The following is a 14771-nucleotide window of genomic DNA, read 5'->3' on the forward strand; positions in this document are numbered from 1 at the left end:
AGTTGTATTTGTGATGGAATGATTGGATATATTATGATAATGTTTATTAGTTTCTTTCTGTTTACTCAGTGGTTTTGTTAAGGCTTTGTGAATCTACTGTTGGACCAGGCAATGACATCATTGATCACACATCTCTTGCTGAAGACTATGCTTTTGACGACTATGATGCTATTTGCATCAAATATGAAGATGCATTTTTGATCACACTTGTTGGGCTGTTTTTTAATGTCTTAAAAGAACCCTATGTTCTTTTAAATCCTCCAGAGCTTATATTTTGCTTAGTATCAACTGATGTAGAAATTGCAATATTTGGAAAGTCTCATCGACAAATTTAGCATAATAAGTGTATACACGTGTAAAATTACTTGATCCTGTGTCTTAAATTTGTGAGCATTTTAAGAACAGCAAATTACTAACACTGTGCAAAAGCCTTGATTTTCTCAGGAGATTTTTGGAGGGATAACGTGGCAAATTTAGGTAAATTTCTAATAAAATATTATGTATTTTGAACAGCCCAATTTTAAATTAGCATATCTAAGTTTCAAGAACTTTTTCTTAAAAGGAGTGTTCTTAAAAGTCTCTGAATATTATAATTATTATTTAGATATCTGAAACATGTAAAGAAAAAGCAAATTCAAATTCACATTCAAGCATGTCTGAATGTTGATCCAATTGATATAATTTTAAATTACTAAAGCCCTAATTCTTAAATGAATATGACGTCTTTACATCTGTTTTAATCTAGGTCTGAGGTATTGTCTATCTTATGTGTGAGATATTTCTTTTATGTAATGTAAAGAAAAAAAATAATTTCAGATATAACAAATTATTTATAAGAGTCACTAAACTTATAACAACCTTGTTGTGTGTGTGTCCTCCCGAGTGTCGGCTGTTGACTATGGCTTCCTACTTCCTTGCCTAGTCTGCCGCCTGTCAGACTGTAAATTTGCAAATTGGTAATATTTTCCCAAACATAACATTGCAGGTCAGTGGAATCTCATCTGTTAGTCTGTATCTTTAATTAATGTAGCAACTAAATGTTTGATATCATTCTTCATTTGATGTGTTTTTTTTAATCTAGTTTTGTAAGTATCCCAGTACATTTCAATTTCTCTTTCAACATTTTTTTAAAACTCATCATTTACAGCATTATGATTTTATGATTTAGATCTTGATTGAGCTTGGAAAAGTCTTTAAAAATCATAAATTCATAAGTTCATAAAAGTCATAAAAAAGAAAATTAGAGATTCCAAAAAAACTAATATGGAAAGATTATTTCCTGAACTATGTAGTGGCGCAAATCCTGAAATTCTTCAATGATTAATTTCATCAGTAAGCAAGGGTATAGGTTCTGTAAAAAATAGTCATTGCAGATGTATTCTCGCAAGTATGTGGGCAAACTTTGAAGAAAATGATTTAATAGATATTAATTAAAAATTAATTTTAAGACATCAACCAAAGCATGATGTGGATAAACAACTTGAATAAAACCTTGCAAAAATAATTATTTTAATTTTATCTCAACAAAATTTAAATTAAAAAAATAATTCCTTGAGAAGTGAAAATTCTTGACAAAATTTAAATTAAAAAATAATTAAAATTTTATCAAGAATTTTTATTTCATAATTTGCTTTATTAGGAAATAAAAATATTTCCTTGCCTAACTATTTAAATTTCGTATCGGAAGGAATCTATGAAGGATTCTTTCTTTCTTGTTAATTACTTAGATGGACTACAAAAAAAAAAAAAAAAAAAAACTTTATGAGTAATCTGATTTTTAGTAAGTCAGTTGACCAGACATTGGTCTCAATTAGTCTCAATTAGGTCTGGATACTTGGCATTCATTTGCACTTCACTTTCAGTTAGAAATTCAAAGAAGTGTTATTTATACATATTGGTGTATCTAAAATACAAAAAATGACTTTTTGTATGTGATTTGTACATTTGATGTAAATGAAATTTATAGCAAGTATACTTATTATTTTCACTCAAAGCAAATAATGATTATTCTGATTAAAATTAACTAACACATTTATTCATTGATTTGATTTACAGTCTTCATGATTTCTTCTTCATATATGTGATTAAAATCAATGCTTTTTAAATAAGGATGTTTTCTCATCCTATCCACACTGCACAATCTCTGGTCAACATCAGAACATAAAATCTGAAAAAAATGAAATTAGAAGTTTGATTTCTTTATGAAATAATTTCTGCTTTAGTTGGGCATTCAAAAAGTTTTTAATGATACAAGATTTCTGTGATTACACATTAAAATATACTACATAAAATATATTATTAGATACCAATGAATTTGAATGAAAGATGACATGTTGGTTTTTTTCAGGCATATAGGTTATGCTGTCATGTAGATTATTTTATATTCTGCAGTCACTCCTGTTGAAGTTTTTCCAGAATTATTATGTATTCAGGATGTCTAAAGAAATGGTGGTTGCAGGTCTTTTATCTTTAAACATTGATCCTAGATTTCACTTTTTGTAGTGAAAATGTTTGACTTTTCAAATAAAAGGCAAGAATTTCATGAAAACATGTTTAGCATTGAGGAGGGGAATGTTTTGTAATTATAAAATAATTTTTTATGGTGCATATAGGTTCAAGAAGGGAAATTAGTACAAAGTTCATTACACTTTGATGAATGAGCAATTATTATTATTATTTTAAATCCATGTCTTAGCATTCTTTGAGACAGCAACAAATTCAATGACTTAAGTAATTTTTCCATGCTTATTGCTAAACAATTTTAATAGATTTACACTAGGTTCAGGGTTCGTAGGGTCCTTAAAAGTCCTTAATTTTTTCAAAAATGATTTTTGGTTCTTAAAAGTCCTTAATTTTGGCCAAAATGAATAAACAGTCCTTAATTTTGCTCATTTGACATTTCTTATCATCTCTAATGATTGCCATTCTAAGTGTGAATTACGATTTCTCATGAATATGGAATTAAAATTACACGGCTCTTAACCAATCTGTTGGCGGATTTGCGTTGCAAACGATAAAAAAAAAAAAAAAAAAAAAACAATTAGCTACTCGAACGAAAGTATCGGTGTCTGATTGGCTATTCACCCAGTCTTTCGAAACAGGTGTTATCCATAAATTTAGGCAGATTGTGACGAAAGCGTGAAGCCGGAAGTTCTTTAAGAGGCGAAAGTGATGATGAAGGTGCTCGAGAAGAAAAAAAAAAAGGGGGGGGATTCTGAAAATATTTGCCAAAATTAGAGCAATTCCAACCTGGAAGGCCACAACCCTTCCGACGCCAATAGGAACGAGATGCCTGGAAAGTGCATTTTCAATAAACTGTGGCTTCATCAAGCTGACTACAAAGACTGGATATTGATGGATGGCAATCCTTAAATGTGGTCTTTGTCTGAAACAAATTGAAATTTCTAGAATGGGAGAGTCAGCGCTGAAAATTCACATGAAAATTAAGTTTCGTTTTATCATTTCAATTTGTTTTTACACGGTTTTGCTTAGCTTAATTTCTGTGTTTGTTTCAATTAAGCCATAAATTAATTTTTTATCACCTTCTACGGAGTTTATTCTCTTTTGCACATACTATATGTATGGGATATCGGGATTATGAGTTTATTTCTGCAGAGGGTCTGTTATCGATTTCGCGGGAAATCTGTTGGCTCCATTTCGATTTTAGGTCGCCAAGGGCGAATTCGGTAACGCTAGCCGAGAAAAAGTGAAGTTCGGAAATACGTTTTGAAGCTTCAATAGAGAATTAAGTATTTGGTTTAAACCTATGTTGTTGATAGTAATGCATAATTTTTGCTAATGGCGATACAATTATTAGTTGAAAATAACTAACTAATTAAAATTTTTTTAATATTTTTAAAGCTGAAAACAACTAATTGAAACTAATTTTCCTGAATTAACTAGACGCAAAATTAACTTTCATCAATTACTAAAGTTATTGGGTAGAAGTTTAACTGAAAATATACATTCCGTATTATATATATATATATATATATATATATATATATATATATATATATATTTATACGGTACAAAGTCTGAGGTCTGGACTCATCGGGACTTCGGCGATCCCAGATTTGAGATTTTTCCGGATATTAGATCATTTTAAATCTACTAAGATGGCACGTAGAAATTATAAAATTGAAAATATGAAATCGTGATTTATGAAATAATGAAGCATTTATGATTTAAAGGGTATCAAAATTTACAAAAGAAAAGAGCTTAATATTTATATGTTTACTTTATTAAACATTTCTTTCAATGTGAGTTGTTTGATTTGTTTTCTCTTCTAATACTTTAGACTAATATTATAGACATGTAATTTCTTGTTCAGTTATTAACCCCTTGAGGACCAGCGCGCCGGAAATAAAACTCAGTCACGGGACCGAACGCTCTGAAACGGAGCGTCACTACCGGCCCGCGCATTTTAAGCAGTTAAGCCTAAGTTTACAAAAAAATTCGTATAAAATCAGCATTTTAATAAAAAGACTCCAAATTTATAAATTATATACATACTATACTTCTATTTAATATGTATTAAAATAAAAAATATAACGTTAATACAAATGAATGAAATATGCAAAAAACTAAAATTATTACTATGCACATGAAAACAAATACTATACACAATAAAACAAAGCTGCAAATATTACAAACACAAAATAAAAAAAGAGGAAATTAAGAATAATAATATATTCTGAATAAAATCGAAATTTAAAAATTCTGCTGTGTGTGATATAGTTCAAAACAAGGATCCACACAGAGTCCAACATTGCATATTTTGCACTCATAATATGGCTAATATTACTCATCCCGCTAATCCGCTGAATGTACTCCCCCATATTCTCCTAATGAAAAAAACAAAGCAAGAAACAAGTCACTTGAACTCACACGTGCCCTTTCAAACACCCGTGTTTCCCAGTTTGTTTATATTAACTAGAAGAAATTCTTTCTTCCATTTCACTATTTGATTAATTCATCTATTTCGAAATCTCGCTCTGTCAATCCTCAAAAGACAAACGCAATTCAACATTTCAACTAATAAACGTTCCATAAATTTCCACAATCTGTCAAAATATAAACACAGCGAGCAATAAATCCCAGCCCTTTAAAGAGCCGTGATTCTCACTTTGTTTACATCAATAAATATATGAAATACAGAAGCATAGAACAGAAACCAATGCCCGTTCATGAAGGTCAAATACCATATGAGTCGACCGTTGTGAAAACCGTTGCCGTTTAACGCCATCTAGTAGCATTTAAAAATTCAAATAAAACGTTCCGATTTCCGATTACGCATACGCGACGCTGGTCTCTCCATATCAATCGGAGCTCTTCGCGTGGAAGCGACGCTGGGCTGATAAGAGTGGAATCGCTGCGTCGCGTCCACGCGACCTTGGTCACGAACGGGTTAAGTTCCATTGTTCAAGTCCTGTAATTGCTGTGTCGAGAATTCCGAATAACTTGTCAATCAAAATTTTTTTTCGTTCAGTAACCTCTCTGTTACTTTCTTCACTATCGGTAGCTGTATTTTCTGGATTTAGAACTATACTACAGATTTCCCCCTCCGTTAATTGATTGATGATTGGGCATTGTCATCGCAATGAAAAACTTCTGTTTCACTTCGCTAAATTCTGCCGCCTGGTGAAGCCATGCGAGATCTGGCGCTGGTTCTGGCTTTATGTGAATAACAAATCAGTTATTCTTAATTCAAATAGCACTAAATATAATCGTTTGTCCTATGAGTATCATTAACAAAATCTATTTTTAGTATAAGGAAAGAAATTTCTGCTAAATCTCCCCTTGTCAACATTTTAGCGCATTAAACTTAAATCTGTAATCGGATAATACTCTGTTATTTGGCGTCGCTGCATGATTCATCACTCAAGTTGTCATCCGTTGATAAACATACGGTGATGAAAGCAAAATAGAATAAATAATGATTCGCGATTTCGGCATCAAGGATATAAAATATTAGTTGGTGTAAAATTAACAAATGTTTCGGTTTGAGATTATGCCAAGCAGATACGCAGCTATGGAGTCAAGTTACTAATCACACAAATTTATGCTAAAATAATAATTCTTCAATAATAAGATATTTTATTTAGCACCAAACTGAGATTAAGAATCGGGATTTCCGACATGTTTTTTTATGATGAGGAAAAAAATCTAATGCGCGTGCGTAAAGCATACCCCTTCCCTTCAAAAAAGCCCTAAAAAATTGGTTGGTGGTGGCTTTGAGGTCCGGATTTTAGATCATTCCAGATATTGGATGTCCGGATCTCGGACTTTGTACTGTATATATATATACATCTTTCAAAATATAACTTACCAGTATGGATTCACTCTTTTAAAATAATTCTACTTTAATTAAACTTAGGAGATAATATAATCAATTAATCAATATTGTTTAGGAAATAAATTATGTATATATATATATAGTAAAAAATGTATATTTTCACTATTCAAGTATTCACTGTGACAAGTATTCTTATCTTGTCACATCAACAGGCCTCTGTGGAAAGGGGCTTCTCTGTAAATAAAGCAATTGAAATTGAAAATTTAAGTGACTCATCATACATTTTTCAACGCACAGTATTTGATTACATAAAATTTTCTGGAGGTGTTCTCAATATCGAAATTAATAAAGAAATGAGATCAGCAGCAGCTTCTGCAAGAAGTGGAGTTCGTTATTTAGAAGTTCAGTATTTAGAAGAACAAAAATCTTTAACTAAGTCTGAAAATTCAAAGAGGAAAAGAAATATTATTGAGGAAGAAATTGATTATATGAAGCAGAAGAAAAAATTTTTTCTAAGGGACATTAAAGATATTAATGAAGAAGTAGATGCTTTAGCAGATGAAGCTGAGACCAGCAGGAACATTGATTTGTTTATCAAAGCAAATGAACTTAGAAGAATAGTTAAAGAAAAGGAAATAGACATAAATAAATTAGATGTTAAAATAGCTGAAAAGATTTCAGATTTAAAAAAAGCACAAATGTTTTGTATCTTTTATTGTACAGTTTATTATTCTAGTATCTTTCAAAAAAACCAAGGAAATAAATTGTATGTTTACAAATCAGTTATTTTAATCTGCAAAATATTCTTACATTGTGATTATAATAGTAGTTGACTGTGCTTAAATAAATATCAAATAAGTTAAATAGTAATCATGTAAATCTCTAAAATAGTGACTGTTATTAGTGTAAAATACACTTATACATGTTTTTCAAGAAATTATGTTCCTAATTTAATGTTATCTACTTCATAACTTGTAGGGAGTTAGTTTAATTTTCAAAATTGTTTTATGGTAAATATTAAATTGAATTTAATAATAGTGCATAATACACACTTCTGTTAGTTTCTTAAAGTGAAATTACAAGCATGAAGTCGGTTGTATGGATAATTGCTTTATTCTATTCATTTTTTTGTTTGCTGATAGGTCCTTAATTTTTTCTTTGATGGTCCTTAAAAGTCCTTAAAAGTCCTTAATTTTCATGTAAAGAAATGTGTACGAACCCTGTAGGTTTAGCTAGGAATTACAGAACAAAAAGTGGTGTTTATTTATTTATTTATTTATTTATTTTTTAAGGATCAATGGTTTAAACCAGCAGTCATTATTGACTCAATATTAGTAATAGACATAAAATTCCATAGCGAGGGATGGTTTTCTCATTTGTGACATGTGAAACTTTTTGCCATAACCTGATCGATCTGATATTGAGTTGGATCTATATTTCAAGAAAAAGAGTCAGGGTACAATGTAAGAGGGTCATTTTGGAATTAAAACCAAGAAAATAGTACTTATTTTTGACATTTTGGGGAATTTCGAAATTTCAGGCCCTAACCGGTAATGCTCAGAGGGTTAACTTGGTAGATGGTCCCATCAGAGCATAAATTGTGTCAGAGCCCGTCTCCAGTACTTTATGTGATTTTCACATAAATCGTGATTTTAACCGGAACACACAGGAGCTCTGTATAAGAGTTCTTAGGCACTTCTTTTATGTAACTAAATTAAAATTCCAGCGGAACATTTTTTATTCTCGAAAATTTTGATTTAAATAAGAATCGCCTCAGAAATCGATTCTAACTAATGAATAATGCACTTCTGTCTTTCCCTGAGAAACAAACCCTTTGCAGAGGTTGAGGCTTTTGAGGAAAATACCTCCACCTAAATGTTAAAAAGGTTTAATTTCCAAGAAGTGGAATGAATTGTGGATGACAGTGGATAAATTTTTCGTTCGGAAAGGAACTAGAAGTGATTACCGTGGTCGTGTGCATCCAACACTAGTGACTTCCCACAGAAAAGAGCACTTTCAGGCTTTTCGGAAAGATGTAAACAAATACGGCGTACGAAAACTGTCACTTGTACAAAATTTTACGATTGTTTTCAGCTTACAAATCAACCCCTTTGGATTTGGAGAAATTTTGTTTTTTTCCTGGTCATATTCTGCCTTGACAGCTAGAATAATATCAGCAGGGGATAGTGGTGGGCCCCTCTCTCTTTTTTTTTTTTCATGCTTACAAATCTCCGTTAAAATTTCCTTCCATATTCTCACACTGTTTCCATCATTTTCTTTATTTTTGTTTGTGATAATTAAACCTTTCTTTTTTTATTTATTTTTTTCAACTGCGTTGGAAAAGAAAATAAGCTCAGTTGATATCATCTACTAAAATAGTACGTTGTACATTGTAATACATGTTCAGCTGGTAACAGTCGGGACTTTTTTTTTGAGCGAAATTGTAATTCCTATTGGCACCTCAAATCAGACAAAGTCTGGTATTTTATTTCATTAAAGTATTTATCATTAATTTAATAATTTATTAAAATTTCATTTATATTATAAATGTATTAAATTTTAAATATTTTGATTATTAATTAATTTTTTTCTATCTTTATTTTTGTTAACCTTTTCTGGCGGCCTTATCTTAGGGCTCTGGGACTTCGAATTTTAAGAAATTAAATCTTGGTTACCATGAAATATTCTCTATGAAGGTATGAAACTTTTCGCAGTTATTTATTAGAGGATAATGAAACTAAGCTAAGTTGATATTTTGTTACATAAAGAAATATAGAAAGTTAGATTTTATATTTGTACAACTCTCGTATTCAGCATTGAAACTATATACATAAAATACTTTACCGTTATTCTGAGAAGCTTCGTAATTCTAAGTTTATATATCAGTAGTTAAAAAAATAAAGCTGCATTAAGTCTCAGTTCTTTGGAGGGAGAGCACTGAGGGAACATCTAAGTACAGCAATCCGACAATACCTAATATAACGTTAATCTATATATTAACATTTGTTTCATATTGAATAAAGTCCAGAGGAGACCTTACTGCTTTTGGCATTTTTCTTTGGAATGTTCCAAAAAGCGCAGTTTATGCAAATAACTCATGATTGTTGAGCAACTGAAGTTAAGAATATTTAATAACAGCTCACAAATTTATGGGCTTTAGCCTAAACTAATTTGTAAGAAAAGCTTAAGAAACTTATATTGAGGTGAAAAGAAGACATTTTGAACCATTCTTGTAATTTACTGTGTGCTGCTTTACTTATTGTAATTATTTTGTTTCCTTAAAATTTATTAATTTAAAAAATAATGCATGTTATTTCCATGTATTATTCTTGAGAAAACAGTATAAATAACAATTTTATAGAATAGAGAGCAGTATAAATTATATTCGTAGAGTACTTATGTAGGAGGATAATCAGTAGGCAGAGAGAGGGCAAATTAATTTTGGTGAAAAGGTTAGGAAAAAGGTGAGCAAAACAGAAAAATCATGGAATGTGTTATGTTTCTGTATAGTGTTGTTTAGAAAATAGTTAATGAGAATGTAACTAAGAATTAATGAGATACTATTATCTTTTTATAGGCACTTATTTTTATTTTTTGTTAAGTACAACATACGTTTCTATTACTCCTTTTAAAAGCATCATTTATGACAAATTTTATGGCTAAAAGAATATTTGCGAAAATAAAAACAGATTATTAACAGGTTGTTGGTTAACAGGATGTTGGGGTATTTAATTTTTGAATTTAATGATTAAAAATACTTTGTTTCTTTGCCTACTTTTCTCTTGCGTACCACCGGTTGAGAATTCGCTTCTCTAGAGTATGACTGAGTTAATATTTTTTAATCATTCTTGTTTTAAGAGTGTGTAAAGAGATCGTTTTATAACCTTCGAAAATTTCAATTTTTTATAGCATATATTTTTGGTTGTTCGAATTAATGTTTGGATGTTCCAATGAAAGAATATAATATTGTGTTACACAATAAATTTTTAAAATGAAATACTGAGAAAAATGTATAGAAAGCCATATAATAGGAGTTGCATAAAAAAGACCCTGTAGATTTCATTGCAAATAATTCTAAATGCTAATCATTACTGTTGTTTTTGAGATACGAAAGCAAGAAAAAATAGGATGGCGTAATGACATCCCCCCCATGAGGACCATTTTAACCTTGAAGCTACAGAAAGGATATTTCCCCTTTCTGTTTCATATTGTAGCATACTCTACAAAAGGTAGAAAATTGCCTCGTTAATATCCTTTTATCATTCGTATTTTAAAAGAGGGCGAAGAATTAGTTTTGTAATCAGTGAACATTTCCAAACTAACAGATACGTTTTTAGATAGTGACATTTTAAATCATAGACATCAAATAAAGAAAAACTCGCCAAAATTTTAGCCAAAACTCGTGATTTCGGAAAATTTTCTAAAAAATCAGAAATTTTGTTAAAACTTTTATGCAAATTTCATGCGAAAAATCATCTCCGTATTAAAAATATCTGAATAGAATTGAGAAAAAAAATCGCTTCTGCATACTCTATTACGATTAGAAATATTATGTGTATCAAATTTGAGCTCGATAGCTTTCCAGAAAGTAGTTTAAAAATCCATAGCAAATTTTGGCTATAGCGAAAACAATAATAAAGATTTCCTTTGGTTCACAGCTCAGTATTTGGATTTCACCCAATATTTACTTAAAAAACGTTTGGCCTTTGAAGTCTCCAAATATTCCAGATAAAAGTTGGTGGGAGAAAAAAAAATCTGAAAGCCTTCAAATTTTACATTACGCCCAAAGGGGCGTTTTTCTAACGTTTTGTGTGTTACCTTTGTTTATTAAATATCATGTTCTTCTCACTTAAACCATAAAATTTAATTCAACAGCAATATCGCAAAATAATTATAAAATGAGCATATCTTTAGAATTTCCGATATAGTCTTTCGTGCTGGAGATAAAAATGTTCTTTTTTGGTACAGTGTAGCCATTCCTCACTTTGAAATCGTTGAGTTTGTTAATCAAACATTCTTTAATGTCTGACAAAATATGAAATAGAAAATGAAACAAATTCGAAATTTGGCCTTCCAGATGCCCATATTCGCAGTAGGATTATATATTCAAAATTTGATCGCTCTAGGTACCGTCGTTTTATCACAATGCGAGAAACATACATACATTTATGCAGATTCTTCATTATTTAATTTCTTTAAATATAACACAGGGCTGTAATATTTGGTGGTAACAGTTTGAAAAGTGAATCAACACAAAATGCCAAAACGAAATTAATAGTTCTTCTGGGCTAACGCCCTTTGGGCTAAAAAGTGTAAAAGTGTTTTAATTTCTTTTTAAGTACATTTCTTTCTTTCTACATGTATGAATCTGATGAAAATATACAAAATTGATATCGCTGGTATGCAATGAACACTAGTAATGATCACGAGCAACGTTTAAATCGGCCTTTGCCAACCGAGGACAGATGTTTGGGTGGAGGGGATTCATTGTATGAACTAAGAGGTTCATGATAAAATGTTCTTAAGAAAATAATTTAATAATAATAAAATAAACGTATGTTATTGAAAGGTCCAGATATTTGCTGTTAGAAAATGTTCCTGGTACTGGGAAAAAAAGGTCTTTAAATAGAAAATTCACGAGAAAGAAATCATAAGTATTTAAGCAACAACAAATCTAAAAAACGTCAGTCAGTCAAAGGTAGTCGTTTCATTCTATATCGATTAATCCTATCATTGTTGGTGAAATTTATTTTTTGTCTTACTGGATGTTATTACTGTAGAGAACTATAGTTCCTGCAAGTAACTAACAAGCAGTGACAGCTCCTGAGATAAGCAAAGGTGCAACTGAATCCCCTCCATAAAATAAAATACTGATTTTCAGTCAAGCTTTTAATTTTTGTAATTTCCATTTCAATATCCAACTTTTGTTGCATAAAGTTGAAGATAATTGCACAAATGATAATATTAAGATTACTGCCACAAAATTTGAGCCAGATATTAGCATGCAAATATCAAAACATCAGCCTCAAGGATTTCATTAGTAGAGCCTCCCTATTTAATGGCATCCTGTTCAATATCCTTAGGAATAAATATGTGTACATTGTTTGAAATAGTATATTTAATTTTAGATACTAAAAATATGTTTCAGATTTAGTAATCAAAATTTCTAATTTACAGTTTTGATAATATATTGAAATTTTTTAATTTTTATCTTTTATTAACCTATAAGAAATATTTAATTTAGGAATTATTTAGCTGTTTAATTATTAGTTTTTTAGTATACTATATGAATATGACATATGCTTATATGAGGATCCATATACTTAAGAGTTAGGACTCGGGGAATCCACAAGCAAAAAGAGGGTTGGGAACCCTTCATTTAGATCTTATCATTATAAGTACTGCATTTGTAGTAACAGATTTCTAATTAATATGTGATTTCAATCGATATAAATTTATGGTAATACAAGCAGTTGCTTTGTGTAGAAGCAAAAAATATTAAATGTACTTGTTGTGGAAGTGTTTATGTCCTATTAACGCTAAAAACTGCGTGTAGAGATTGAGGCCATTTGCAATTAATTTTCTTGACAGCTAGAAAAGTAAAGCTTAAAAAAAATAGAGACCTTGTCCTCTAATTAAATGACTTCCAACTTGAAAGATAACTGCTTGGAGCTATGAAATATTTATAGAATCGTGCATTTCGTGTTCACTGAACTGTTTCGCTTACCATTTTAAAAGAAATGATAATAGTATGAAGCCTACCTGTGAAATCAAATCCCTCATTCCATTTTCTACGTAGATGGGAAAGGTGAGATTTGACAGTAAAATCATTCCTAAGGTGTCTTCTAAGGATGTGGTTGAATGTATGTCATATGGCCGCTGTAAAAAAGAAATGCTTTAGAATTTCGATAGAAGATGACAAATGTGTAACATTTTCCATCACGTGATTCAGAGGCCCGCGGTCTCTTATATACTCAAGATGGACTCTTCAAAGCTATTAGATCACACCTCCGATTTTTTTTTTTTTTTTTTTTTTTTTTATTTATTCGAAAGCACGTTTTTAATTTGGGAGGAGGGAGATTGGGCTATTTGTTTTTACCTCCTGATGGCCAGTTTCAAATCTTTCACACATTTTACATTACGTGTTTGAGAATTTTTTAGTTTTAGCAAACTGGAGAAATACATTCCTGATTGTGAAAATTGCAACACCATGATAAATAAGAATTAAATGAAATTTATTCTGCGTATTGGAGAATCGCTGTTGGAAGCGAAAGCGAGGAAGCTGCACAATCCTTGTTACTTTCAGTCCCTTAACTGGAACATGGACTTGACGCTACAGAGGTTCTCTACTACGTAACTCTACAGATACAGACTTACACTTTGCAGATGAAGAATTGTTAATGTTTGCATCGCCATCTACTATTTTGTGCTTCTTACAGCTAACGAAATAAATATATTTCCACATTTTAATCATATTTCTAGTTTAGATTACCCTTTAATGAGGTTACGAATATTACATTATATGTTATCTTATTACATTCTCTGTTCATCGTGCATAACATGCGTTTAGATAATAATAAAATTTATTGCATGCGTCTTCAACAAATACGATCTGTGATAATACAAAGGAGCGATGAAATGTGTAGAGCAATACAAGAAAATTAAATGTAGAAATAATTACTTGCAAGCCATCAAGCAGAGCAGTGAGATCTCATAATCGTCATGGTGTTGAATCAAGCTGCCTTTGAATCGGCGCTTGAAAAATAGTATTCTATATTGCTTCTATCTGATCATATATACCTATAAGAAATATTTAATTTAGTATAAACAAGTTGATCCGTATTAGCTGCAGGGTAAGTGTCACGAGCAAAGAGCCGGCTTGAGAAATCCAGACATGTTAAATAAGCGACATGTCCAATGAATGAGCAGACCTAGGTTAAAGCAGTATCCAATATGGTGAGAAGAAGTCTAGCAGCATGTGAACATTTCTAGCAGCATGTGACTGACTATTGTCCTCTTGAAGTATTCCTCTAGGAATGCTTTGAGAGTACCTTCATTTTTTGGTTGAGAGGTAATTCTAGAAATATTGGCGAGAAGACCTACAGTTTTTAGTGTTCGAGATGACCCATCTTACTCAATGACGTCCCAGATCATTATCGTTCAATATGACACTAGGCATCTCAGAAGATCATGCTTACCGCTATAGTATCTAAAGCGTACTCGACCATCGTTGTATTCCAATCTGAAGCAAAATTCATCGCAAAAATCGATCAGTTGCCAAATGTCACATCAGTGGCTGTGTTAATGATCTCATTCTAACCACAAGCGTCAAGTGAGTCCTGTACAAAGGAATGCATACACCTACTCAGAATGTTCTGAATACTGAAGAATTGTTGAAGCTGGTAATGGCACATTTACAGCACTGTTCTAACAGTTGCTAACTGTCAAGATAAAACGACACTGTGCATAACTA

At 31.0% G+C, this 14771-nt stretch overlaps 1 protein-coding gene across 1 annotated transcript in view; it reads right to left on the reverse strand.

Annotated features, from left to right (window-relative positions):
- Window positions 1-2019: 2019 nt before the first annotated feature.
- LOC118197675 (serine/threonine-protein kinase 32B-like) overlaps window positions 2020-14771 on the reverse strand; it is a 79471-nt gene continuing 66719 nt past the window's right edge. Inside the window, exons 9-10 of the mRNA XM_035369208.2 lie at window positions 13061-13177; window positions 2020-2167 (exon numbers count right to left, since the gene is read on the reverse strand). Coding sequence (XP_035225099.1) covers window positions 2033-2167; window positions 13061-13177 — 252 coding nt within the window. The 3' untranslated portion in view covers window positions 2020-2032. The remainder of the gene's footprint in view (window positions 2168-13060; window positions 13178-14771) is intronic.

The sequence above is a fragment of the Stegodyphus dumicola genome, chromosome 5 (genome assembly GCF_044657685.1).
Source record: "Stegodyphus dumicola isolate Sdum_Otavi_A_Nest chromosome 5, ASM4465768v1".
Classification (NCBI taxonomy): Eukaryota; Metazoa; Arthropoda; class Arachnida; order Araneae; family Eresidae; genus Stegodyphus; species Stegodyphus dumicola.